At 48.0% G+C, this 25,128-nt stretch overlaps 2 protein-coding genes across 2 annotated transcripts; both read left to right on the forward strand.

Moving 5' to 3' along the window:
• The first annotated feature begins 1,685 nt into the window (after positions 1-1,685).
• On the forward strand, positions 1,686-5,215 carry LOC120837800. The gene is made up of 2 exons (XM_040207394.1): positions 1,686-1,916; positions 2,226-5,215. The coding sequence occupies exons 1-2, from the start codon at positions 1,764-1,766 to the stop codon at positions 4,863-4,865; spliced, it is 2,793 nt and encodes a 930-aa protein (XP_040063328.1). The 5' UTR covers positions 1,686-1,763; the 3' UTR covers positions 4,866-5,215.
• Positions 5,216-22,842: 17,627 nt separating this feature from the next.
• On the forward strand, positions 22,843-23,541 carry LOC120837801. Its single transcript, XM_040207395.1, has one exon. The coding sequence runs from the start codon at positions 22,929-22,931 to the stop codon at positions 23,388-23,390; it is 462 nt and encodes a 153-aa protein (XP_040063329.1). The 5' UTR covers positions 22,843-22,928; the 3' UTR covers positions 23,391-23,541.
• Positions 23,542-25,128: the final 1,587 nt, after the last annotated feature.

Genomic DNA, 25,128 nt, shown 5'->3' on the forward strand with positions numbered 1-25,128 from the left:
AGAAGAAAACAATCTACTCAGGCTTCACCACACTAATGATCACTCAGGCAAACTTAAGAAATATTCGAAACCTTCGTCAAATTACGTCGCTCGCCACCGCGCCGACAACACGTGTCCGCGAAAGCCACCAGAGACGCGGAGGGGCGCGGAGCGACCTGGACCGGCTGGTTCCCGGTTTTCCCGCTTGGCGGCGTCCGTTTTGCTGGAGTCGCGACAGTCTCGAACGAAGCGATTTACAGCGCGTGTCCCTGGTTTTGAGAGTGTACGTCAGTGTTGCCCGACTGCGCTGAGCTGTGGAGTTTCTCGTCAGTAGGCTGTGGCAGCCTGCGTTGGGCGCAATTCCGGACGCTGGTGGCGGCTGAATTGCCGCGTTTTCTTTTTTATCTTGTGTTCTGTGGCGAGCATAATTTATAGAGGTCTTTAAGAAAGCAGTTCTCTATTTTTGGGAACAAAAACAAAGAAATGAAAGCTGTTTTGGGGAGTCCGTGCGCGACAGAACAAATGCAACTTGAATGTTTGTTTCATGTTCATTGTTTTACGGCACCGTTAATTCAGCCGTGTCAATCTATAAAGGTCAAAATATTTGACCACACAGGATATTCGTACTGCAGGGATATTCCCCGCCCACAACATAAAATTCAATGAATCTCATCAATCGAACAAAAAATATATTGTGCGTACCCCTCGGTGCCGCGTTATCCAAACAGGATTTGAGAAAGGTCTCAAATAACACAGCATGTTCAATATACAGTGTCGACGATAGTCACTTCACGACGATCGGACGGAATCTGGCGTGTTTTGGGGAACATGTAGAAGAGAGCTCCTTTTTTTGCACAGCTTCATAGCAAATGAACGAACGTGCTTATTGTGTCGCCACACCCCGGACCCGACCCTATCAGCTAGTTCTTGCGAAGACCCGGAACAGAGCCTGAAAGGCTTTTTGGAGATTATCTCGACGGAAATAATCCTCCAAGCACGTCGAACTGCCTGCGTCGCGGGCTGCTTGACGTTCGCTCCGTTCGTTCGTTTCCTGCGAAGGCCAAGCGGGCTACGAGCCCTGGTATTCCCTGGTTCTCACTGTGGAAGCTAACATACAAAGGGTAAGCATCCTAAACAGGCGAATAAAATAAAAACTTCCAAGAAAAGCCGGCGAACTCCGAATGCAGAATGCAGGTTTGGGGTCACGCTGACCGGGTTTCCACAGCTCAGGTGGGTGCCAGAAATTTCTGGCTGATAGGGGTCGCTCGATTCGCAAAATGGCGGCGGCCAGAGCGCTCTTTTTGCAAAGGTCTATAGGGCCAACTAGAGCTCTAGGGCCAACACCTCCTAGACTATTTCAAGGCCCCCGCAACGTTCCCTTTCCACAACACGACGTCATCACTGTGAGATCGGTCCAAATCCGAGAACAACGGGCTTGGCTTGGAACGACTTACGGCTTTTGTATAATGTGTGGCCCGGCGCAAATAGTTAGAAAACGTTTCAAAAAGCTATTCTTATAAAACGTGAATAATTGAACTAGTAACAACAAAAAATTCTTTTCGACGCTTTTAAGTACGAAATATTTTACATGCCTACATTTTTGCTTCGTAAGAAACTTAATTCCGTTGACGTGTGGAGCGCAGTATCGTGGAAGGCACGAATTTTGGTTTCGCGTACTGCCACATCTGGAACCATAAACAGTAGTAACGGCGCATTTGTTTCTGGCCGCTGGCGTTGATGTGCTGCTTTCTGTTTTGTTCTTGTTTGTTCTCGGGTTACGCGACATGCCTGGCTGCTGTTGTGCGCCGAACTGTAACTCAAACTATGTGAGTGGGCCGAAAGTGCGGGTTTACCGCTTTCCTTCTGATGCGGAACGAAGAACGGCTTGGACAAAAGCAATACCTCGCGAAGACTTCGCGCCAACGAAGTACAGCGTGGTGAGTAATTCCTCTTCCGCTGTTTAATTTTCGTGGTTGTTGCGTGTTCCCTTGCTGTTCGGGGTATTGCAATGATTCTTGACCTTACCAGCTAGGATGTCTTCGTTTTCTTCCTTGACGCGGGGAATAGTTTTCAAGCTCTCGCGTATAGTTCCGAACGGATTACGAGGACTTACAGAAAGTAGTTTTGTGTCTATACAAGTGCGCATTAGAATTATTGCGACCTGTAACTTACCGCTTCCCATTTTATTGTCTTGGTATTGTGCGCGAATCGCCGGTCCTATATTGAGATTTTTGCACTTCCTACAGGTCTGTGAAAAGCACTTTTCTCCGGGTGACTTCGCCACTACTACAACGTACACGGACGAAAAAACTGGACGAGTGCTTGAAGTTCCTCTTCAATTACGGCGGCTGAAGCCCTGCGCTACTCCTAGCATCTTCCCCAACTGCCCTGCATACCTGTCCCGCAACACACCTGCTGCCCGCGAAGGTCCTGAAGAAAAGCGCGCTCGGCTTGAAGCGGAGGCCCTGCAGCAAGCACTGGCGCGCTCCACCGAAGCTTATGAAGACGAACAGAGAAATAATTCCGTTAGCAGCTTTGACGAACTCGTGGCTGCTCTCAAGGAATTCCAGGTGGCCGATTTCTGGACAAAGCTGGTCACTGACAAGCAAGTGCTTTTTTTTAACTTTGCTCCTCGAGATGCACCAGTTGTGCGCTATTCAGTGACGGTCTCTGCAGATCTTTCATTGAAAGCGTTTTTTGGGGACCTGCAGCTCGACAAGGTTGGTCTTCTCATTTTTCCAATGTGTGTGTCCGACATTAGGGAGCTAGAGAAAGCTTTAGAGGTTGTGCATGGTTTTGCCAAGAACTCCTCTAACGATCAGCAGCGACTAGAAATTGTCTTAAAGAAGACAGTGGCAATCCTAGAGGAGCTGTCATCAGAAAATTTCCCTCATGAGTGGCAAATGGAAATTGTGAACTTCTTAATGCAGCAGGTACACATGCTTCTAAGCAAGTCTCCGAATTACCCTGCAGACCTGCTTGTGTTTTCAAGCCTCGTGTTTACAATATCCCCACACGCTTATAGGTTCATCCGGAGCACGTCAAAGCTCAAACTGCCCCATCCTGACACTATTAGGCGTGTTTGTGCGTCTTACGTTGTCAACCCTTGTACAGAGCAACAAAGTACCTTATTTCTCTCATATGCAAAAAGACTTGTAGCTGCAATGAACGAGCATGAGAAGACTGTAACGCTCGTCATGGACGAGATTCACCTTCAGCCATACCTCGACTATAAGGGTGGAACCGTAGTGGGAATGGCCGCAAACAGTACAATTGCTGCAAAGACAGCATATGTGTTCATGATCCAAAGCCTTTTGTCAGCGAGCAAAGATGTTGTGCATATTCTGCCAGTAGCACAGATAGATGCAAAACAGTTGCATGAATTTCTTCGTCAGCTGATAAATGAGCTCGAGAAAACTGGACTTCGAATTATTGCAGTAGTTTCAGACAATAACTCCATCAATGGCAAAGCTATGTCATTTTTTTCCCAACCTCCGAAGGTTAACACTGTGTACCAACATCCTTCGGACCAATCAAGGTCCCTGTTTTTTATTTTGGATACTGTTCACGTGCTCAAGTGTGTACGGAATAACTGGCTCAACCAGCGAAACAGCAGCAAGTGCATGTTTTTTCCCGATATTAATGCTGCTGGTGATCAACCACATGTGCTGACAGCTTCGTTTAATGCCTTGGTAGAGCTTCATGAGAGAGAGAGAAATGAGCTAGTGCGACTTGCGCCAACTTTATGCTTGAAAGCACTCAAACCTTCGAGTTTGGAGCGACAGAATGTCAAGCTTGTCCTGAAGATCTTTAACATTCTTACTGTTGCAGCACTTAGAAGCACCAAGGCTGCAACACTGCAGCATGCCAAAGGCACAGCTGAATTTATTAACATTATCGTTATGTGGTGGTGCATAGTAAATGTGAAAACGCCAAACAAGGGTCGGCGTCTTCGGGACAAGCTTCAGGAACCCATAACGGTAATGTCTTGCCCCCAAATTGATTTCCTGAACAAAGTAGTCAAGTGGCTAGACTACTGGAAAAGCCTGAAGCATGATGCAGGCCACCTCACGAATGAGACACACAATGCACTTCGTCACACATCGCTTGCTTTAGTTCAGGTGTCGCGTTACTGCATTGAAGAACTCGGCTTCAAGTATGTCCTTCTTGGTAAATTTCAGTCTGACTGCCTTGAAGATAGGTTTGGACGGTACCGACAATTGAGCGGCGCACAGTACCACATCTCGATCCGCCAGATATACGAGTCGGAACACAAACTCAGATTGCAGAAGGTTCTTGAGCTTCCCGAGTTCGACGACATCTCGCTATGTGCCCGCACTGATGCGGTGAATGCTGCCGTGAACCAGTTTGATGTTGAAGTGACAGCAGTTGACGTAGAAAAAAAAGAACACATGCTCCCAGCTATTACATACGTGGCTGGGTACTGTGCGCATGCTGCGCTGAAAAAGCTGATGTGCCCATTCTGTAAAGAGAACCTTGTGGTTGACAACCGCTCTCTTGAAATTGAGGCAGAAGAGCTCATTGCTGGTGTAACAAGAGGTGAACTAAAGTTCCCGCAGGCCGTGGTGGTAAATGCCGTGCTGGCAATGAATATTGTGCTGGAAAAACTGAGCAGCGAAAGGTACGCGTTAAAATTTTATTCTTGTGAAAAGCAAAAAGATTTGCTTGTGTCCCTGACAACACCCCTTGTTGAGTATAACGAAGATCTGGACGTCTGTGAAAACGGCCATTTACCTCACGTGGTGATGGGTTATGTACTAAGTGCGGCTGCCAACACTTTGTTGAATAACTTGTGCAAACGAGAAAACAACATGCTTGCTGAAGCCAAAGCTGCAAAACGGAAACTGAAGACGCTTCAGGCATAAGCGCATAACGTCTGCTATCATTTCGACTGCTGCCTGGAAATTATTGTCACATAAGTGTTTTTTTCGTGTGTGTGTGCTCCGACTTATTTCTGTTTCTTGTTCTTCAATTTGTGCAAACAATGTTTTTGGGGACATTGCTGTATGTTGTTTAGAACTTCGAGGATTTCCTTATTGCTTTGTTCTGTTGGAAATGTTGATGTAATAATATTTTTGTTTGAAACTTCGGTTATGAATGTGTTATCAGTTCATTTGTGGAAGCTATTCCCGAGAAATTGTATTTTTTCCACAAACCCAAGTTCTTCCTGCTTATTCCTGCAAAATAAAGAGTGAAATTCTGTACCCCCGAAAAACAGTTGTGATGTTTTAATAATGGCTGTGAAAATCGGGGCGCCAGGACTCTTGCTTTTAATTGTGTTATTTAATATGTTCGCAAATCGTGCGCGAGTCCTGGACTCCTTAAATGTTCGTAGATATAGGCGACATGGAAGTGAGAATTCGAAGAATAAATACAAAACACGACTTGAAACGTCCATCGAGCGCCACTCTGTTTCGTGTGCGTTTCTTCTACGTCCTTGTTTTGCGCTTTTAACCTTTTAAATAATCATGAACCAACTAGCTCGAACCAAAGTATTAATTCCTACGAGCTTTTCTGAAGTAAAACGTATTGTCAGTGTTCCATTCTCGAAAATTCAGCGCCGAGAACGAAGAGACTCGCATTACGAAGCCCGACCGAGTGGGTGAAGCCAGCTTCCAGGCCGATCTCACTTCGATGACGTCACGGGAGCCTGCGGAGGCCTTGAAATAGTCTAGGAGGTGTTGATAGGGCACGCTCCTTTCGTAAACCAATATCCGCTAGACAGGCCGAGCACGCGGCCAAACGGTCATACGTGTGCAAAAGGCCGCCGCGCCGCACGCACCACTCCAGCAACGTAAGCGACGTAAGCGCACAGCCAACACCACGCACAGCACACTGCACTGCATGCGTACAAAGAGTGAGGAGCATTTGCGCTTGCGCCACCTGCGCCCTGTCCGAAGCGGACAGCGTAGTGCGCTGCGAACACGCGAAGAACGCATGACGTCAAGGAGCCAACGCCGCGTCGATGAAAGAGAGAGAAAGAGAAATGTCGTTAGACGTACGAGTAAAACAAAACGAACAAAAAAAGTGTCGACGAAATGTAGCAATATGGTGGCTCAGTAATAAGCTCTGTCGAGCATCGAATGTCGAAGAAACGATCTTCGGATGACACATATCGATGAAACAAATGTTGAAGAAACGATCTGCCGATGAAACATCGCAGTGTCGATGAAACAATCTGTCTATGAAACCTTGTTCGACGAACTGATTGCCCATTATAAAACTGCGTGTCAAGAATGACGCGGCTTGCCACATGAAAAGTGGCGCGCCCTACATGATCGAGAGCGCGACAAAGAACCACATGGGACGGCCGCAAACCCCCAAACCACTCCAAACCAAACCAAGCAAAGTCATGCCAAAGTCAAACCAATCCAAACGAAATCAATTCAAGGACGGCTGCATGTATCAAGATAATGAATGCTGACAGTATTTTATAAAGGCCGAGATGACTGAAAAACAATGCCAGCCGATGATTCTCCTTAAATCGCAGCCTACTCCGGCAAGCACGGTCGATCAACAAAATCAGAAGCAACTCAAGTGAGAAGAAAACTCGGCCGCCGCGGCCTCTGTTCATAGAATAGCATACGACTGACAGACACCACTGTCAACAGGGATTATGGTGAGATTTCAAACCGTCGTCACGTGCAACCACCCTACCTAATATAACCGTTCTCTCTCTCCCCCCCCTCCCCCCCCCCAAAAAAAAAAAAAAATATGGGTCGATGCTTATATGTTTACTATATATACATTCTGCATAGACTTCCGTAGAAGTACCTGTGGGTGGCACAAAAAAAAGAAACGGAGGTGATATATGTGGTAATTGTTTATCTGTGTACAAATGAGCGAGGTATGCACAGCGAGGCGATGTTCTATCACTGCGACATTGTCTGTGTAACCTGTCGGAAGGCGCGTTTCTGTTTTCCCGCCGCCCTTGTCAGCAGGCGAAAGTTAAACGCACCCACTTTAGTCAGCTTGCATTTAGTTTCTTTCGTAATTCATCCAGGTTTACGAAATTTGGTAGAAATGTGCGGAGCATAAACATTAACATAGTACATTTCTTTCAAATTGGATTAGTGGCTCAGAAGTTTCCCCGCCGCACGACTCACGCGAAGACAAACCAAAGGCTTGAGAGAAACAAAAGAAAAGCACAAAGAAAGCAACCGGCAAGCGTGATGACCTGTGAGTGTGAGGACCTGTGAGTGTGATGAGCGTGAAGACCTGTGTGAGGACCGTGAGGACCTGTGTGAGTGTGAGGACCGCGAGGACCTGCGAGTGTGAGGACCGTGAGGAGCTGTGAGTGTGAGGACCTGTGAGTGTGATGAGCATGATGACCTGTAACAGTGAGGACCGTGAGGAGCTGAGAGTGTGAGTGCCGTGAGGACCGTGATGACCTGTGAGTATGAGGACCGTGAGGATCTGTGAGTGTGATGACCTGTGAGTGTGAGGACCGTGAGGAACTGTGAGTGTGATGACCTGTGAGTCTGATGATTCGTGATGACCTGTGAGCGTGATGACCGTGATGATCTGTGAGCGTGACGACCGTGATGATGACGGCGAGTGAGTTTTGGTTTTGCGTTGAGCCGTGAGGGTGAGTCCGGGTGATGATCCTATTTTGAATAAATCGTGATCGTGAGTGGGCGTGAGTTCTGATTGAGGAAAAAATAGTGATCGTGAATTTGAGTGAGGACAGCTTAAAATGCCGACCTATGGTGATATCTAGATTCTGCGAAGTTGGTCAGGCAATTAAATGAGACGACGAGTGTCCCGGATGTGCTGGAATATTTGCCAGTGCAGAATTGTGACCGCCAGCCCCGGGGGGGGGGTCTCTAACCTGCATCACGCAGTAGTGATTGCACGAACACACTGTCTTACGAGACTCTTCCAGTTCGAAACGGCCAGGGGCGAGCAGGAGGTTGAGGCTCAGAAAAACCGTGAAGCGACCTGGCAAACTAGCTCGCCACCCCTTGCACGCTGGTAGTAATCCGATCCGGTGAAGTTTATAATTGTCCTGGAGGTTTATTTTCTGGGACGGAGGAATCGCCTCGCAAAAAGCACAAAAGCCGACACAACTCGAGGTCGAGGAGCGTTCTACCATACAAGTGGCGTCGGAAGAGGAAAAACGGGGGGAAAGAGGGTAGCGGGGGGGGGGGGGGGGGGGGGGGGGCTTCAGTTTCCTTCTTTCCCTTGCAGGTATTTCGGACTGTTAAAGAAAACAATACGGGGAAAGAGGGCGTGGTCGAGCTTATTTTAATCTGATATTATTTATGCATATGTATAACTAATGTCGCTCTTCACTGCATAAAAGGTTGCGTAGATGGTCATTGTTAGAAACTCGTTGTCAGAAGGCACTGCTCGTCACATGCTTAGTGGTTCGGAAGTTCAAAGCTGTCTTTTCGACCTAAACACCTGTGCCGATAGTAACAAAAAAAAAAAAAAAAAAAAAAGAATAAATGCGGGAATAAAAAGCAAGAGAAAAAAAACTCTCTAGAATTCGTCGGAAGTGTTCTATTCTTGCATATTCAGAGGTTCAGAACTTCGAAACAAGTTTCGTTTACCAAAATGTGTACAGGCTAAAAGAAACACGTCCCAGAAACGTGAAGCGAAAAAAAAAAAAAAGTTTTCTTTTAATGACGTGCTGAACTTGAACACTACTAGAAATCTTCTCCCATGAGTTAATTTATTCCTTAACGTGAAAAAACAATAAATATATTATTTTGTATTCTGCAGATGGCAATGATATGTACTGTCTGTGGTGTTAATTTAAATGCGATACCTCAAACAACTTAGACGAAAATAAATATCAAGTTTAGGTCATAATTGCATGCAGATACATGTTTGGACATTTCTTCGAAACTCACGTTGAATAACAATAATCACATCTTAAGACGGCACTTACCTAGGCTATACATAGATCATTCTTAAAAAAGTATAACTTATCTACCATGAATAGCTCCGGCTGCAGCGTGCTTCAAATCTGGCACAAACGATAATCGTCACAAACCCGTCGTCCTTCCTCGCCCCTTCGGGGATTTATTTCTTTAAACCTAAGCATACCAGAACATTGAAATAAACGACATTGTCTTTCGTAAGGAACGCAGCACCGCGTGTAAAAGTTCGAGAAAAAAAAATTACGAATGTACCCCACTACTTGAAATCAAATGAAACCGTCCGCCAGTCTTTCGAAGTTCGACGAACGTCGAACTTTTACCCTAAAAGTTCGAAGTTCGTCAACCTTCTGACTTTTCAGAATTCGAAAGTTCGAACCTTTTCGAATTCTCTTGATAAATAAGTTCGAAAGTTCGAAATTCATCGAATTTTTTGGTCAGTCAAGGTCGAAAGTTCGACAAGCATCGAACCTTGCAGCGCAATAAATTCGAAAGTTCGAAAAAGATCGAATTTTTTAGCGTAATAAGTTCGACGGTTCGAAAAGCGTCGAACTTTTTAGCTTAACAAGTTCGAAAATTCGACCTCCGTCGAATTTTACGATATAGACAATTCGAAAAATCGAAATCTTTCGAACCTTTCGATTCGATCATGGAAACTTCGATTCGAAAAAAGTTCGCGGCATCCCTAATTGAGACTAAGAACGTAGAGTAAGGGAGACAACGGGCAGCCCTGTCGTACTCCCCTACTTACTGGAAAAGGCGGAAGAAGACACCCAATGACTTGCAAATGGGCAGTCAGTCCGCTGTATAGGGACTGAAGTAACCAAATGAAAGTCTCGGGGAAGCGAAAGGCTCTCAGGACTTTGAAGAGATAACTATGCTCAACCCTATCAAACGCCTTCGCTTGATCGAGGGAGACACAGGCCCCCGACGGATGGGTAAAATTCGCGTACGAAAAGAGGTCTCGTGTAAGTGACAGAGACAAAAAAATGTTTCTCCCAGGCACCGAGCACGTTTGAACTGGGCTCACCACATGGGGCATGACCGTACGGAGGTGCGAGACGAGTAGAGACGCTACCATCTTATAGTCTGCGTTTAACAAAGTGATAGGTCGCCAAGCCGCAGGATGCGATGAAGAGCCACCCTCCTTTGGGAGGAGGATGACGCGACCTCTTTTGAAGGATGGTGGAACTTCGCCTGTCTCCAGAAAGCCGTTCACAAGCTGGACTAGGGGATTCGCGAGGACATCCCAAAAAGTGACGTCAAATTCGGCTGGTAAGCCGTCGGGGCCTGGGGCAGACCCAACCTTCATAGCCCGGAGGACGTCAGAGAGTTCCTCGCGTGTTGTAGGACGGAACAGAGAGGAGCCCAGATCATCAGGGCAGGCCGGGAGATCTCCTCAAAAAAGGCGAACCCGTTCGGCGAAATTCGAGGTGTTTACGGCGGGGTCCGAGCAAAATCGGGACGAAAAGAAATTTCGGAACACCGCGCCAATTTCACGGGGGTCCTCCGAAAGTCTACCGTCCGCGATATGTATGTACATTGGGAACGTACGAGTACCCGTCCCACCGGCGCGTGTGGCACGGAGGCACCGGAGCACCTCCGGGTCCTCCACCGGCTGGTCACGCAGCCGCTGCGCCACAGCACTTCGAGAGGACGTGCTCAACAGACGTTGGTGGCGATCGCGAAGAACCGTGAGGTACTCAAACATCAAGTAGGTGCGCACACCACCACGCTGCACAATGCGAATACGACGGACAACCTCATTGAGGGCCTCCGTCGTACGGCGCCGAAGCGACTTCCCAGCTGCCGTCGCGAAAAACCGGCAGTCAGACTTCAGCGCGTCCCACTGGGCGGGGGACAAGGGAACGGCCGTCAGTGACTCCCGAATCGATTGTCGTAGGCTGGAGATAGACGGTTCGTCGCGCAGTATCGAGATATCTAGACGCCATGTGTCGCCGCGTGGGTACAAAAAACCCGACACATCAAAAACCGCTGAAACCGGGCGATGATCTGAAACATAGCCCGCAGCTGACGGTAAGGAAAGCACCTCGTAGCTGAGGAGACGCGATGCAAGACGTTGCTGGACATAGACCCGGTCCAGCCGGCTCGACGACGTGCCCCGCGACCAGGTGGAGTCGTACGCAGCGCCGCGTAGTTCGACCGTGGTTCGACCGTTCGACCCAGGCCCCCAGGCGTCGCGCAGGTCGTGCAGCCCGAGTAGGGACTCCCTAAGCCCGAGAAGCCGAACCATGGCCGAACCAGCTCCTGAGCGTCAGAGGTATTCCGCCCGCGACCAGGCCCGCGAACGTCTCGAGAGGAGTCTATTACACAGTTGAAGTCCCCGCAGAGGAAGAAAAAAACCGTCCTCGGGCACGCACTGCAGAAGGCTTCTAAAAAAAATCCCTCGCCGGCGTGTGGCCGTTGCCCGAAACTTGGCATGAGCGACAAAAAAAAACTGTACACAAGGATGCGACCGTCCGGGTCGCACAGTGAAAAAGCACCTCGCAAAAACGAAGTGCGGAATATATAAACGCCAACACCACGCGCGCAAGAAGGTGCGAGAGAAAAATAAATAACAAGGAATCGAAAAACGGGCCTTAAATTCTGCCACATCCCGGGCAGAAAAAAAAATTAATTTCTTGCAAAAAGAGCAGATCGCAGTGATTAGACTGGGCAAAGTGTATCACCTCGCGCTGCTTGTTCGGATTCCGAAAACCCTGCACAATTAACGTCAAAATGTGTAGGCCCATGAAGAAAAAAGAAAAAGAAAAACATGGTCAGTGGCGGATCCAAGGGGGGGGGGGGCGGTGGGGGCGATCGCCCCCCCCCCCCCCCCCCCCCAAACGCCTCGCCATTTTTTTTTTTTGTGGTGCCATTGCTTTTTCCATTTTTTGTCTTTTTGCTCGCTTTTGAAGCACATCCCTTGGTGCGCCAAAAAGTGTGGCGGCAACGCGAAGGGAGTGACGCTGTTGCTTCACTTTCAAGAGCATTCGTAGTGTTACTTATGCGCCATGAAGCCCCTGTTGTCTTTCTTTTGTACGTTTTGATCCTCCTAGACACCGAGAAGAAAATATGACTCAGGAACAACCAGGAAACTGGTACATTATTGACACACGCGTCATACAATGCCACATTGTCGCGTTTTGTCTCGCGCGTATCCCGTTACGTGAATAAATATTTCCGTAAAAAAAAGCACGCTGAACACTCAAATTTGGTCTGCATGAAGCTAATAAAACTTAGGAATGAAATTAAATTATACCTTGGTAGAAAGTCTGTGCCAACCGGGGCGTACTTCTCGAAGCGATATCTCGCGCGGAATTATGCACCTCTTTGACGGGCTTACCGCCCGTCAAAGAGGTGCATAACTCGGCAATCTCAAATCGGCATTTCTTTTTCTCCGGAAAGGACTTGCCAAAGGCAGTCATTTATGGCTCACGCAAAGTGAACAGGCTAAGGCACGTCTCAGTGAAGCTTGAGACTTGTGTCTAAGTGATAGCTGGCACTAAACAAAAACTTTCGTTGGGTGCCTTCTCTCCAACTGTCGCATTTTGCCCCGCGTCTCATTTGGCCCATCTTACCCTACTTCACTTTGGACAAACGCAATCTATTAGCTTTGGAGCTTCCCCCACACGAGTGTTCGTGCGGTCGAGGTGTTTTTTGACATATCAGTAGTAGTAACCAGGCATTGTGCGCAGCTTTTATCGTCGCCCAGCATGCTCGGGCTCACAAGCACTTAGCTTCGAAAGCATACACTGTAAAAAGTAACCGTCAAATTTACGGCGCTATACGCTAATAAAAACTACAAGTACGCCGTGAAGAGGAATTATCTGAAATGCACCGCAAACGAGCAAAAAAACCGAGAGGGAAACGCAAAACTTCATGGAGCAAGAAAACAGAAAGAAAAGACGCGCTTCGCTAATTGGTCACCACGCTTGACCTTTCGGAAGCTGCGGGAACCCAGAGAGCCAGAGAGTCTCCTCTCGCCCCTTCACCTCCTTTCTTTGTCCGCCAGCCGCGCCAACGCAGAGCGTAACTGCCTTAACTGAAAAAGGAAAAAAAAAAAAAAAGAGAACTAAGAGCAAACAGTAGAGCAACAATGCGACTAGCTAGAAGCATAAACAAAAGAAAGGAACGTTGGCTTGGTTGGGACAACGCGGAAAGAAGTGGAAAAAGCTGACGCTCAGTTCATTTTCCCGCCTTCCCGCCCGTCTCCGCGCCATTTTGTCCTCGTTCGTTTGTGGCATTCCCGGATTTTTGTGCACCTGAAAATTTGGAGCGGAAGGCAACTGGATACTCATGGCAGGTATTTCACTATCAATCTGCTGCTTGATTGGCAAGGATAGTGTAATGGTGGCATAAATACAACACTCTAAAAGATGTTTACTTGCAGAATTTGTAGTTTCTGTTCAAGCACGCTTGATGGTTGTGCAATTCGATGAGCACGTTTTCAGCTCTCGAATTCTTCAGTGTGTGGACGAAGGATGCTGTCGCCAGTTTGTTACGTATGATGCTCTCAGGTGCCATATTTTGAGAAGACATAGGCATTGGTACGCCTAAGGGAAGTTTGGTTTGTTTCGACGAGTTTGGAAAGCTTTCAGTGCACTTTGCCACCATGCCTAGAGGAGTGCCACACAAGGGAGGCTTTGCTAAAACATCTAAAAGGCCACATCACCGACAGTATTCTTCGTGTTCGTGCTCCAACTGTCAGAAGGTGTGAAATCATAGTTCGATCACGGCACATTTGAACTGGGCGCATTTACGAGTGACGGGTTTCTTGGGCGACGGCGCATCGCCTGCAGGCCCGCTTCAGGTTGAGGACTCTTCGACTCGGTCGACTAGTGCGGATTCTAATGAAGACGGTGCTGTTAACGTGATGCAATCCCCTAATGATAACTACGACGTGTTAATGTCTCTGTCTGCAGGAGAAAAAAGGAAGGCCGTAAAATACGACCTTGTTTTTTTTTGTACCTGAAGTTCAACGGAACGCTTCTTATGCCGGTATCAACAGTTCAAAAAACCATTTATGAATTTCAACGTCGGCATTTCATGTACAAACAATACATGTTCGGCCAACTTGCTGAAAGCCTTCAAAACGTGCTTGGTTCAGTCGAGGTTCATAACATCACTATACAATGATGTAATGAACCTGAATACTACCACCTTTCTCTCCGTTTAAATTGCACCGTAAAAATTGAGGAGTTTCAGCGACGGTGTCACCGCCCTGGCGGCCGGTCGCCGAAAGAGAACGAGGGGGATAGGTTCGCTGGGCGGTGGCTTTGTGTATATGCGTTGGCCGCGAACGTAGGCTTATAAACTTCGGCAGCAAGAATATTACGCGGCTCTAGTGTTTCGGTACGAGCAACAGAGGTGACACGATCTGCTACGACCAGCTAAGACCACCCGCCGCAGCGATGCAGGCGTCGAAGGAGCGCAACCTGTGTACTACGCAGTCAGCCGCCGTCGCCCGACGCAGATCGTTCGGCATTCAGGGCTTTCCGCCCCGGGTTCTTCGCTTGTACTTGGAACCGAGTATTATTTCCTGTGCTTGTGTATGTGCTCAGTGGCTGGATTTGGACCTCATAGAGCAGTTCTTCAGACTCAACAGCGATTCAAAGTTGACGGCGGAAGGGCTTGCGGCAACGCTTTCGGTTGGTGCACGGCTGCGTCGACTACACGGATAAATTTTAAGATCGGTGCTAGCAAGGTGGGCCATAGTCGCTTTATGTTGACACGATTTTGTGTGTAAGTACTCCGTGCAAAGGCGAATCTATCGCGTTTCTAATCCACCTTTGTTTTTGTTGTTTTTAGCACGCACGACCGACTGCTAAGCAAATGCTTCTGTACCGATCACGGAGTGAATGTCTTCGGCCTTACATTGCGGAACGCCCAATAAAAAGTCATATTCGTGCAGCAAGAAAACTTCCCTTTCGAGTCACCTTCTGATTGATAATTTCTCCCGTACTTAAGTGCTTTAATCAACACGATCGATTAAGTTTGCTTCCCTAGTTAGGACATGTTTGTGCTACATGCGGCACTAATGCTTGGCACGATGTTTTCCACTGGTGGTATTGTGAATTGGTTTACTTCCAAAGCTAACAGTGTGACAGGTGGGACCATTCAATTTGCTAAAAACGTGATGATATGGGAATTTCGTTGTATAACTAGCGTTTTACGTTTAAGATTGATAAGAAACATGCTCATGTGATGATGCATGTCTACAGCATAAGCTTTGCAGATCCAGAATAGATGTGCTATAGGCTACAGCCTCAAGGTTTTTAATGGACCAAATTGGTGATTACACGGCAATAAATGTTGTGGTGAAAAACTGCCCATTGACTCGGTGAGTTTTGATCGTGATTATTGGTGTGCTGTTGGCAAATTAGATAATGGCACACCTTTTCCCTGACCATCTGGCTTCAAGGGGCATTGCATCTACATGAGCTCAAACATCTTTATTTCAAGGTTCAGTGGACCCCTCTGCATCATTACAGGAAGGCAGTCTCAAGCCACAACAAACAGCAGTGAATATACAATGCATAATAACAGGCACCAGTGTCCAGGCGTATAGTCCGCAGTAATCAGTTTGAGCCTAAAAACGTTTGTTTTGTTTAGATAGTTTGCATTTGTTGTATAATCCGCAGGGCCCGATTTCCGCGCCCAGTGCATAGTCCGCCAAGCTGGTGCGTTGTGTCTTCGTGCTTTTTTTCCTGGGTGGCATTTTCTTCAGAAGTTCTTCGGTGAACGCTATTGTATGTATGTATCTTTATTTCAGACACAAAAAAAGGGTCTGGGGGGCTGGGGCAAAAGAAGACGAGTTGTCTTCTGACGAGGCTCCAGCCTGAAGAACTGCTTTTGAGGCCCATATCTAGCCACGGAGCACACACAAGCACAGAAAATAACGCTCGGTGCCAAGTACAAACGAAGCACCTGGGCGGAAAGCTGTGAATGCCAAACGAGCTGCGTCGGGTGACGGCGACTGACTGCGTTGCGCCCCTTCGACGCCTGCATCGCTGCGGTGGGTGGTCGTAGCTAGTCGTAGCGAGATGATCTTCACTTCAAGCAAGAAATCTTGTTATACCATAGTCAAGATATGTGTGCAAGTGTTCGACGACGTGGGCTCTCTCACGTTGGTGCAGTTGTCATCAAGAAAGGTGCATATCAACAATGTTGCGTGTTTGAGGCTGAAACTATGACGCACACTTATCTAAACCTAAATTTATCGGTCTGCGGCTACAAACATTTTCGTTGACGTTGCTTAGATGATGTAACCATTCAGGCCTCGCATTAAACGGTGTTGCGACTCTTCGGTTGTGTATGAAAACCTATTTTTGCCCTAATAAAAGACATTTCCAAAAGGACATGTGTCTTCTGCTGATACATATCTTCCAATTTACAATGCAGAGGCAAACAGAAAATGAACTGCATACATCTACCACTTAGCATAAGCACCTTTGGCATTCATTCTTGAGCACACTCAAATATCAGCTTAGTTTGGTCTTGTTTTAGAAGCTTTGCGCTGTTCTGTAAAAATAAAACAGTTAAAAAAGCTTTACCCTCATTCTCCTTGTATTTAATACAGACTTGTTTGTCAGCAGATATCACCGTGGCACATACGACTCGAATGACCGATGAGACTATTGCTATTACAATAAAGCTTTCCACAAGAGCCAAAACGAGGCTTGTAGGGGTGCAAAAGCACATAGAAATGAGATTGGCACTTCCGGGAATTGTTTACATTACGCGTAAAAACAGGACGACCGGCGACCAGCTGATCGCAAGATAACACCAAGGATACCGATGTTTCGATACGCAGGATAAAGACCTCAATCGTCCCTTGTATGCTGCAGTTGTCATACTTTCTATCCAACCGCTTTTTTGCTCAATTAACTAGAACAACCGAAGAGTTCGCGACACCTTTTAATGCGAGGCCTGAATGGTTACATCATCTAAGCAACGTCAACGAAAATGTTTGTAGCCGCAGACCGATAAGTTTAGTCTTAGATAAAGTACGCGTCATAGTTTCAACGCGCGAACATTGTTGATATGTACCTTTCTTTGGACCCGCGTACATTCGGTTCAACTTGATGACAGCTGCACCAGAAGTGAGAGCTCACGTCGAACACTTGCACACATATCTTGACTCTGGCAAGATTTCTTGCCTTCAACTGGCTTGAAGACTTCATCTGTAGGACCACGGTAGGTCTTGGTTGAAACGATGATCGTCTCGCACACGGCAACAAACAGAGCACTACACGCTTTGTTTTATTTATACGCTGGTCTACGGGCGTCGCAAATCTATCCCCCTCTTGTCCGCCATGTTGGATCGATCGGAGCGCCCCCTATATTCGCTGAAACTCCTCAATAACGGCGCGCTGTAAATTTTTTTTTTTTTACCGCAAATTTGAAGGCCGACCGTAGATTTCTACGGTCCCCGTTTAAATTTATCGTAAACCAGATTTACAGTGCACCGTTATTTTTACTGTACAAGTTTGGCAGCATCAGCTGCCTGGTATTTGACCGTAAATTTTACGGTCAAATTTACAGTCAGGGCGCTACAGTGTAGCGTCCTGACTGGTGCCCCATACGAGCAGGCACGTATGGCGTGCACGTGAATATAGCTTTGGTAGGCTTGCAATTGCACGTGATTTTCCGCACGAGCAGAGACATTGCGTTGGCCAGATGCCCAGCTTTCTGAGGCTATGCAGTCAAAAGTACGGGAGCGTGTGCCTTGGTGTGCATAGCCACAGAAAGTTCAAAGAGTTCATCCCCTACAGGTAAACCGATACAAAAGCTCTCAAGATCTATATTATGCTATCAGAGTTTAGTAAAAACGATGACTCCACAAAAAATATAAACACTCCCTGCCCCCCCCCCCCCCCCCCCCCCGTTTTACGCCGAGGAACCGCCCCCCCCAAAATGGAGGTCTGGATCCGCCCCTGAACATGGTAGACAGTCGATTAGAATTCTAGTCATTCCGCGTAGTCAAAATTGTCCGCGCCGAGCCGCTTCTTTTTAGCTGACGAGGCGGGAGACGCGTCCGAGCCGTCCGAGCCGCCGCTAGCAGGCGAGAGAACGCGTTTGGCATCGGAGCGGTCGTCTGGCACTCTGCGGACGCGTCGAAGCGGTCGAAGCCTCTGGCGTGGGTGGAGGATGTCTCTGGCCTGGGGTCACGTCGCCTTCCTCGGCGATGAAAAGGCGGTCGGAATCGTCGCTCAGATCTTCGGAATCAATGCTGTGAGATTCGAGGGTGGCGGCCGCATTCGACGAATCGTCTGAGGTTTGGCTGTCGGGTTTAGCGGCCACGTTCGATGGAACGCGCGAGGCTTGGCTGCCGGCTGCGTTCAATGAAACGTGCGACGCTTGGCTGCCGGGGATGGCATCCGCGTTCCACGGAATGTCCGAAGTTTGGCCGCCGGTACCCGGTAGGGGCGGCCGCGTTCGATGGAACGCCCGAAGCTTGGCTGTCGGAAATTCCGGCGTTCGACGAAGCGTCAGAATCCGAGACAACAGGGGGAGGTGGTAGGGTCCGCGGGCGGATGGACGGGTCCGACTCGTCACCGGAAAGCTGGGGGGCTGGGACGGAGACGGGGCCGACAACTCGCTGCAAAGGGCGTGGACGGTCCTCCCTGGGTTGCTGGGCGGCAGCGGCGTACGACTTTCGCTGGACGCAGTCCGTGGTCGCGTGGCCGTGGCCGCACCGCTGGCAAGGAGCCGTGCAACCTGCCGTCGCATGCCCAAAAACGCCGCATCCGTCGCAACGTGGGGTATTGCAGGCGGGTCCGATGTGGCCTTCCAGCCCGCACCGGCTGCAGACGCGTCGCAGACCACGGTAGTCCGCCATCACCCGATGTTCCAGGATGTGGACGAAGTTTGGGACCGGCTTTGACATCTCCATCTTGACCACCCGGGTGCCGGTCCTGACGTCCGGGCGGTCTCGAAACGTGGCGTGGTTGATCGCCTTCACCTTGCCGTACTATGCGAGGACTTGCACCAGTGCCTCCTCCGACACGTACGGGGGAAGGCGGTACACCGAGACAAACACAACGTGGGCTCCCACTGGCTCCAGAGGGACTTCCACGTTACCCAGCGACAAGAACCCTTGTGCTACAAGCCGTTGATCGGCGGCCATGGTGTTGACCTCGGCCATGAACCTCGCTCCACCGTGGTGTTGCAGGTACGACAGACCATCCCCGCCGGCGACGGCTTGAATGCTGTCCGTGATAGCATCTACCGGAGTGTCCGCCGGAACATTAAAAGAGATACACTGTGCCTTCGTAGGCGTCGACATGGTGGAGGCTTCGAACCCCGCGGACCCCAAATAAATTGAGGTCCCTGGGCGCGTGCACAACGGGAGACGCTTCACACGAATGAGCGACCGCAACTCGATGACAAGGCAACCCAGGGATGCCGACCCCGTGTCCCCAGCGGGCGCGCCGCAAAATTGCCCTTGACGGAACGTGCTACCTGAAATCGCCGCTGAGGCATGGTCGTATGAAAACAATATTAATTGTACTGCAAAACCTTGCAAACTAAAGATTTTAGAAAACGTCACGCGCCCCCCATTTTGTACTAAACTCCAATAAAAGTTACTACAAAAAGAGTTTTTTTCCGTTGGTTTTCACGTTTCTCGTAACGTTGAAACGTACGGATCCTGATTCAGTTACCAAAGCAGCCGTCTGGCGGCGCGTCGAGCGACGCTTGCGCTTGGCGAGTCGTGGTGAATGAGGGGGGGTACTGTTCGTGTATGCGGCGCCTATGCGCCGCATACACGAACCATCCAGGGGGGGCAGAGCCCCCCCTGGATGGTTCGTGTATGCGAATCCTATCCAGGGGGGGCAGATCTCACCAGGGAAGAAGCGCGAGCCCCGATGCCCCTAGAGCACTATATAGCTCCTTCGGAGCAGAGTAGCGCAATCTAGAACGCCGCCTCTCGGCGACTAGCGGCGAACGCCCGGAGGTTCCAACTGCGGTCAGAAATGCATGGAGAACGTGAGAAAATCGTTGTTTCTCCAGTATTGTGGGAATGTACGGAATCGCAATCATTTTTGACATAATAATGGAACACTGTAGAATAATTTGCGCTAAGTTTTGTGCTCCGCAAGGACCTGACTTTTTTTTAAAAATTGCCTGAGCGGCATCATGCAGCAGACGACACGGCGACGTCACACCATTCACGTGACCCGCTCCGGCCAACCCGAAAAGCCCATCTCCGCTGCGAGCAAAAATCGTCTGCATCAAACGCCATTGCCTTGGAAATTGCCTTCTCAAAATTTGCACACGCATCCGATATTGTTAAAACTTAGATAAAGTGTTTAGTGCTTTACTAACTTCACGACAGACTAGTTTTGAAAAGTGTGAACTCGCCGTTCATTTTTTGATCAGCCGTGTTGTGTCGATCTCCATGTATTCTCCCATAGGGCGGGCCCCCTCCTGGAACCCTGAGTACCACGTGACTCGCGCCGAGCCGCTCTGTCGGCCATCTTGTCGGCAAAACACGGGGTTCAAAGGATTGCGTTACTCTGCTCCGTAGGAGCTATATAGTGCTCTAGATGCCCCCCCCCCCTTCCCCCTTCCCCCCCCCCCCCCCCCCCCCCCCCCCGTGGTCTACGCCTATGATGGCGGGTATGTCGACGGGTCATTTCTTGTTTCCGTACTTTATAAACTGCATTTGTTTCTTTTCTGGTCTAAAATAGTGAACAAAATATACTTTCATAAATAATTGAAACGCCACTTATATTTTGTATTTTGGCTAAAAAGAAGCTCTTAGCGGCTCTGACCAGTAGTAAGCCCAGGACCAAAGAAGTCACAAATCGTGCGTTTTCGGTACCGCGGGTCGCCCCCGTCGGTGGAGGAGGTTTCCGCGTCGTCCGGATAAAATAGGACACACTGACATTTAGTTACTCTCTCCGTGCCCGCTGGCTTGCCCGAACCCCAAGAGACGTGGAAACCGCAAAAAAGATTGCAGGGTACCTTTAACATTGATATTTAGATTTTTGTGACCGAAAAACGTCACAAAAATCTTTTTATAGCGTCCAGACGGAACGCTAAAGAGAGAAGGAGGTTTCCCTCTCTCTTCTCCAGCGTTCCGTCTGCTTCCTCCTCCCCGGCCCGTCTTACTCTCGCCCTTCGTTCTCAGGTTGCAACAGACTATAGCTTGTCACATGCAGCTGGAATTTGCTGAAACAATACAATGACTGATGTTTTTGACAGATTTTTTATTTGCCTCGTCATTGCTTTGCAGATGTGGGGAGCAGTCTCACGGTTCTGACCTCTAGCATAAAGACTAGCCCTCCAACCAGAGTTCATGGTAAGTTTTGATAGTGTGCATTGTTTAGGACAGTCTTTGAAGATTACTTTGTTGCGCACACTGTTAGCAAGTCCCATGTATTTGGCGAATATTTGGGGTGAAAAACACGCTATTTACACAAATTACCATAAATTTACACGATGAGTAACGGATAATTCGTTCAGAAATCATGCGAGGTTGTAAAAAACGTGTTTTGGTTCGGTCATACACGCATAACCGTGTAGCCGACCTCAATAACACGCATCGCCCCCGGCGACGACCGCGACATTGCCGGCTATCGAAGCACCGGAATGCTTGGGGACGCACTTAGAAAGGACCGTCGAGACAAATGCCGCGGAAAGAAACATATCTCGGAGACAGATATGCACCAAAAGCAATTGCGTCATGTCGCAGGACGTTGGCGAAACCCGCCCTTACCGTGCTCGCCGCCATCTTCTGGTCGATGGCAATGCGGCTTCCCTCATGTCGCCCATGTTTGTATTTAGTTTAGAAGTCCTGATAACAGTTTCTTAGACACCACAAATAAAGTCATGGGTCTAATTATTCGTTCCAAACAGTTAAAATGGATATAAAAAGCGTGTCCTCGATGTGAACACGTGACATTGCAGTTGGTTTCGTTTTTGCTTCAACCTTCAACTGCAAGCGATCTGGCCACGGCGCAAGCGCAACGCCGATGTACGCTGGAAGCAAGCGCCGGTTGGCTTTCGTTGTTTCTGTTTGACCGGAGAAAATCTGGCAAGTACGCATGGCGCCGCTACTGTTTTGGTTTGACGGGACGCGAGAAGCTTCGCATAGAGCTTCGAAATTTGCGAGCACATAGTGAAGACGTGACCGGAGGAGTGCCCCTGTGATGTTCCTGGAAGACGGAAAGTAGCATTCGTAATCGTCGTGTGTGCTTTGAAAGCGAGGGGAGTCACAGGGTCCACGAGTTCGCAACCACAAGCCAAGGTTCACGACAGCGCGGCGTTGACTTCGGCGATCTCGTTCTGTTTGGTGCAACCCGGCGATGCGAAAAAGAGCTGAAACATTCGTCGTGTGTGGTGCGGTGCTTTGTATTCCGGGTCTGTTTGAACCACGCTTTTAACACGGAGCGCAAATTGTTTGTTGCGTGGTGGAGGTTCAACGGGCACAGTCCCGTCGTCGTCAGCTGATCCGGTCCAGCTGGTCCGGGAGGACGCAGCGAGCGTTTTTAAAAGTAAATCTTCCTTCGTTCCGTTTCAAACTGTGGAAGTATCCCGACACATACCGTGAGTAAGAAGCAGCGGGCGTTTTCAACAAAATTACGTTGTTTTAATTGAATAATGGACTCCGGATTGTTGTCTTAAATCTGCCGTTTTTTATGCTTGGTGTTGGACTGCGTTTGCATAGCGACGCACACCGCTCGAGTAGATGATTCGGTCCTGCAACGAGTTTGTTGCGCCAATCATGCGGCGTGAATAAATTAGGGCAAGGTTTCCTACCTGCCCACAGATGCATGTACTGAGACCATTTTTTATGTTGTGAACGTAGTGCTTTTCTTTATTTTGGAAGGCGCGTTGGTGCATTTATTATGGTACAATCACTTGAGAGTAGAGAAATTGGAGAGCGAGCAAGCTTTCCCAACTTTGTCTCTCTCTCTGGCACTGCCCTGTCTCTCAGCTCCCTCACCTTCACTTAGTCTAGGAAGCTCACTTCCACAATGTGCAGCTGACCACACATCCTGTAGTTATCCCTTTTTATTATCACTTAACAACATGGTTTACTTTGCTGGATGGCTTGTAACAAGGTTTGTCAAGTTTCATACATGTCAAAACGTGACTCAGCAATGTGAATTGCAAATCAAGAATGCCACTTTTTCTGATGAGAGCCAAGTGTTGTTGTATTTGAGTGTGAAAGGAACGGCTGAAGGAGACTTTGGAAGCCTCTCAGTCCCTTCACCTTGCTTTGTTTCCTTCGTTCAAGCTTCTGAGAAGGTTTTTGTGGCGTCAGTTGACAGTCTTGTTTTAAAAGAAGGCGTTGGGAAGGCGTTGCGTATCACTCTTTATGAGAAGGTCGAAAAGCTGCTGACTCTCTGCAGCGAGGATGTCTATGATGATTTATTTGCTTTGTTTGCAAGGGTGAGGCTTCATTGGTTTGCCCGTAAAAAAAATACTGAGCTCCTTGATGCAGCTGTGAGACGCAAAACCAAGCAACAAGTCCAGAGGCTGTGCAGATGAGGCAACACGTGCGTTATGCCCGCAGTAAGTCCCTTTAGTTTGTCTTACGTGTTGCATTCAATGATCGTGCTGGCATACCGGATTGTGCGAGTACATACCTCTAAATTATCACACGCCTTGCCGAAACTGTCTCCTGCGATGACCAAATGAATCTAGCATACTTCAATTAAAGTGTAAAAGTTCGTTTCGCATGTTTGGGCACTGCAATTAACGTATAGGTTCAGCTAGATGAACTTGAGCTTTCAATGAATCAATATCAAAATTTCAGTGTCACAGCATGCAAAACTGAATTTTTCATTCTATTTAAAATATGTTAGATTCATTCGACCCTCGCTGTATAGTGCTAGATGACGTTCCTCACTTGAATGATGGGACAGTGTGTCTACCAAACCACTTATTCCAAATTCCCCAATTTTCCGAAGGTTTTCCTGACTATTTCGATAAAATGTTCACTGTTACTTCTGTTCAGGGAGTGTTTAGTGGCCTGCGCTACCTAGTGACGCGTCGGGCAACGTTATTCAGTGCAGCGGCACCAACGTGCAACCCTTGTGCAGTCATCGGGCTTCGTTGCACGCTGCCGCTCCATTTTCGCTTATCATTTTTACTAACAAGGAACTTTCGTACGGTTTCCTTTATATTACCCTGTTCTTTCAATATAATCCGCATTACTTGATAATTTTAAGTTTTCCAGGTTGGTAGACACCCTACACACCCTGTGCATGATTGAAGAGCGTGTGAGAACGAGCGTTGACCTCGATGTTTTCTTGTGCAGTGTGACGACTTGAAACATAAACCTAGATTAATGTTTGGTTGTGTGAGGTATACAAAAGTATATCAAACTGCGATGAAAAGCAAATCAGTGAGTCAGTATGGTGCTAACAATTTGCCACAGAGCAAATTAATAACCTTTTTCTAATGCTTTTTTTCCTGTCAATTTGTGGCAGTTTCCTGCGTACTAACGCTCACATAGACAGCCAAGCTATGGAGCACATTATGTTTGTGGCGAGCGCATGTACTATAACGGAAGGTCTCAATTTTCAATTTCTTGAAGCATTAATTCATGTGGACATTCAAATGCACAATACATGCATAGCCCCGCACTTCCACCTGTGATTGATATAGTTAAATCTAATTACGAGCTCTCAACGTGAACAGTGCAAGATAAATGCGTAAACGCGCCTCCTGTTGAGAGAATTAAGTGCGTGCATAGAGTTGTCCAGACTTCATTTCACTTCGTTTTTAACGCCACATCTATCTTCAAGTGTTCAGTGGTGGTGTTGTAAGTTTGTATATAATAAACTGTGTAAACCAAGCTTGTGCCTTTTTGCCCTTCTTGGCGAATAAGCCATTGCTACAATAATACGTATGCCTTCATAGGCGTGCTGTAACACACTGCTTAGTTGAAGAAGATAGTAACCTATTGGTGGTTCCCAGAACTGATGAAAAAAAACTGGTTCTTTTGGAAGAGGGATTACATGGGAGTGATTGATACAAACAGGGCTATTACGCGTGAAGCAAGGTATGAAGGACGGTAGCAGGCATGTAGAACATCTGAAAAAAAAAAAAAAAAAAACATTTACATTTCGCGTTACCGCCGAAAATCATTTAAATTTCACACCAAAAACAATCGTGACGTCACGATGTTGAGGAAATTGCGTCATATCGTGTTTTTTGTTTCTTTTTAATAAAGCGTCACTTCCTGTACGTCACAGGCGAGCAGGACTACTGACAATGCCGC

Source organism: Ixodes scapularis, unplaced genomic scaffold (genome assembly GCF_016920785.2).
Source record: "Ixodes scapularis isolate PalLabHiFi unplaced genomic scaffold, ASM1692078v2 ptg003275l_1__unscaffolded, whole genome shotgun sequence".
Lineage (NCBI taxonomy): Eukaryota > Metazoa > Arthropoda > Arachnida > Ixodida > Ixodidae > Ixodes > Ixodes scapularis.